This window comes from Toxorhynchites rutilus, chromosome 3 (genome assembly GCF_029784135.1).
Source record: "Toxorhynchites rutilus septentrionalis strain SRP chromosome 3, ASM2978413v1, whole genome shotgun sequence".
NCBI lineage: Eukaryota > Metazoa > Arthropoda > Insecta > Diptera > Culicidae > Toxorhynchites > Toxorhynchites rutilus.
In genome coordinates, this window is record NC_073746.1 from 161,850,281 (window position 1) to 161,853,187 (window position 2,907).

Here is a 2,907-nt window from a genome sequence, read left to right on the forward strand (position 1 = left end):
CCACTCCCCCCCCCCCCTAAAATTGTCCACGTGGTATGCAGCCCCATAGTTCCAAAAAGTCGAAAAAATCCGAAGAAATACAGATTGTTCAGTGGATATGGGAACACTGCTTAATATCTGGCATCTCTGTTGTAGAAAGTCTCACTCGAGCAGTTTGGCAATCTTGAACAAAATTCATCAAAACAAATTTCGAGCACTTTTGACACATACCGGCTGGCTTTCGCACTAGAACGCATTTTTCTTATTGGAAAGCGCGAGTGTATCCCGTCAGCAACCGTGGCTGACTGACGGAAGGTAGGACATTCTATTTGTGAAGTGAAAATGGCGGCTGTTGAAACGAAACCCCCGAAACAGCAAAAAGCAACTGCTCGCGACGAGGAGAAGGATGAAATCATCGACGAGAATGTTGCCGAAAACCTTCCGGGAGATTCGAACAAAAAGAAGAAACCCAAGAAGCCAAAAAAGAGTGGTAAGTAGGCAGCACAAACAAGGCTCTTGTTATATTTCTGGTGCCATGTTCCCACCAATGTCTGCTTGTATCCATCTCGTTTTCAACATGTGACTCGCTAGAGTTAATTTGTTCTTTTTTTTTAATACGAGAAATTTTTTGAGAAAATAATTGCTATTTTTTGTAGCTGCGGAGAAAGCTGAATCCGCAGCGTTGAGAGATGCTCTCGCGGAAAAGCAGGCATCAGAGAAGGCTCTTCGGGAAGCGGAAAAGACCGCAAAGGAGTTGGAAAAACTTAAGATACAGCAACAACCTGAAGCTGTCGATGAAGAAGAAGATGACGACGAGGGGACGACAGGAGACGTAAATTCGGATCCGTCCAAGAAAAAGAAAAGGAAACGCACCAAAAAGAAAGGCAGCGCAAGTGCTGCTGGTGCCAGCGGAAAGCTTGTTGCGCCTTCAATCCCAATCTCTGAGCAGTTTAAGGATGGTAACTTTCCCGAGGGTGAGATAATGCAATACCCAGACTCCACTACGGCCAAAGATCGTTTCACAAGCGAGGAGAAGCGCGCTCTGGATCGGATGCATTTGGATATCTACAATGAGTTACGTCAGGCGGCGGAAGCGCACCGTCAGACCCGACAGTATATGCAGAAGTGGATTAAACCGGGCATGACAATGATTGAGATTTGTGAAGAGCTGGAAAACACCGCCCGAAGGCTTATCGGCGAGAAGGGACTAGAAGCGGGTCTAGCTTTCCCTACCGGGTGTTCGAGAAATCATTGTGCGGCCCATTACACGCCAAATGCCGGAGATCCGACGGTGCTACAGTACGACGATGTGACCAAAATTGATTTTGGAACTCATATTAAGGGGAGGATTATTGATTGCGCCTTTACACTTTCGTTCAATCCGAAGTACGATAAGTTGCTGGAAGCTGTTAAGGATGCTACAAATACTGGAATCCGAGAGGCGGGAATTGACGTGAGGTAAGCTGGCATAATTTCAAATGCGTCAATGGTATTGTCATCTAAAACTTTACAGGCTCTGCGATATCGGTGCTGCTATCCAGGAGGTTATGGAATCTTATGAAATCGAATTGGACGGTAAAACCTATCAAGTGAAAAGTATCCGTAATTTGAACGGTCATTCAATAAGTCCGTATCGTATTCATTCGGGTAAAACAGTCCCGATTGTGAAGGGCGGCGAAACTACACGGATGGAAGAGAACGAGTTTTACGCCATTGAAACGTTCGGATCGACCGGTCGAGGAATGGTGCACGATGATATGGATTGCTCTCATTATATGAAGAATTTCGACGCGCCCTTCGTGCCACTGCGTTTACAATCGTCCAAGCAGCTACTGGGTCTCATCAACAAGAACTTTGGAACGTTGGCTTTCTGCAAGCGGTGGTTAGATCGAGCCGGTGCCACAAAGTACCAAATGGCACTTAAGGATCTTTGCGACAAAGGTGTTGTCGAGGCGTATCCACCGTTGTGTGATGTTAAGGGATGCTACACAGCGCAATACGAGCACACGATCATGTTGCGTCCTTCGTGCAAAGAGATTGTTTCGCGTGGAGATGATTACTGAAAACCCACAGAGTTAAGTCGTAGACGGACCCGTTACGATAATCCAACATTAACCGGTTAAACCGAGACTGGAAGTCAATATTGCTTCTTATCTCGAATTCATGTGAGGATTTGTTTCTCTTTTGGTTTGGAATTGTGTCATTGAGTTGTTGCAACTAACGAGAATCGGTTATTAAAAATAACAATAGTGTACGCGTTGATATAAATATGGGTTTGCTTTTTTCATTTTCGACATGTCCGAAGTTTCCAACTGCAGTCAAATATGTTCCTTATTCGTTGTCACCTAGCCGTTCTATAGAGTGAATTGGATAAGACTTCTGATGAATTGAATTTCACACCACGTGTGCGAAATCACATGTCTCAACCGCTAGCTTTCCAATAAGAAAAAACAGGAAGTGGGTTATATCTATGGTATAACCGCAAGAGTGACGTAGGACTATCGTTGATTTAGAGATCATTTGTTTGAAGTTGAATCTGAATTCATTCTGAATGAATGAATATTTGGAGAACTTCGAAAACGAGAGCGTTACGTTGGAGCCACAAGGTTTTATGCATCCAATATTGGATACGGAAATATCCTACTGATGGGAAAGAATAATCTTCAGAAGCTATCCTGTTAATTGCGATTGATTGAAAAATCACAAAACCAAATGTATTTGGTCACAGTGTTTCTTGGATAGAAAACATTAAAATAAACTCTTTCACATGAATGTAATTTTAAATTCCCAGAGGAACTGGCAGATTATTTTCAGTAACGATTAGATATTTCCACATTTTCCTCGATACTGGAAGCCCACCAGTGGTTAATGCTAACTCGATAACCATCTGTTAATAGCACTTGATTGAAACATATTTGGTCACAGTGT

The 2,907-nt window shown here is 43.4% G+C and overlaps 1 protein-coding gene across 1 annotated transcript; it reads left to right on the forward strand.

The window, feature by feature from the left end:
• The first annotated feature begins 216 nt into the window (after positions 1-216).
• LOC129775646 (uncharacterized) lies at positions 217-2,247 on the forward strand. Its single transcript, XM_055780626.1, has 3 exons — positions 217-469; positions 636-1,437; positions 1,493-2,247. Exons 1-3 carry the CDS (start codon positions 322-324, stop codon positions 2,040-2,042), a joined length of 1,500 nt encoding a protein of 499 aa, XP_055636601.1. The 5' UTR covers positions 217-321; the 3' UTR covers positions 2,043-2,247.
• Positions 2,248-2,907: the final 660 nt, after the last annotated feature.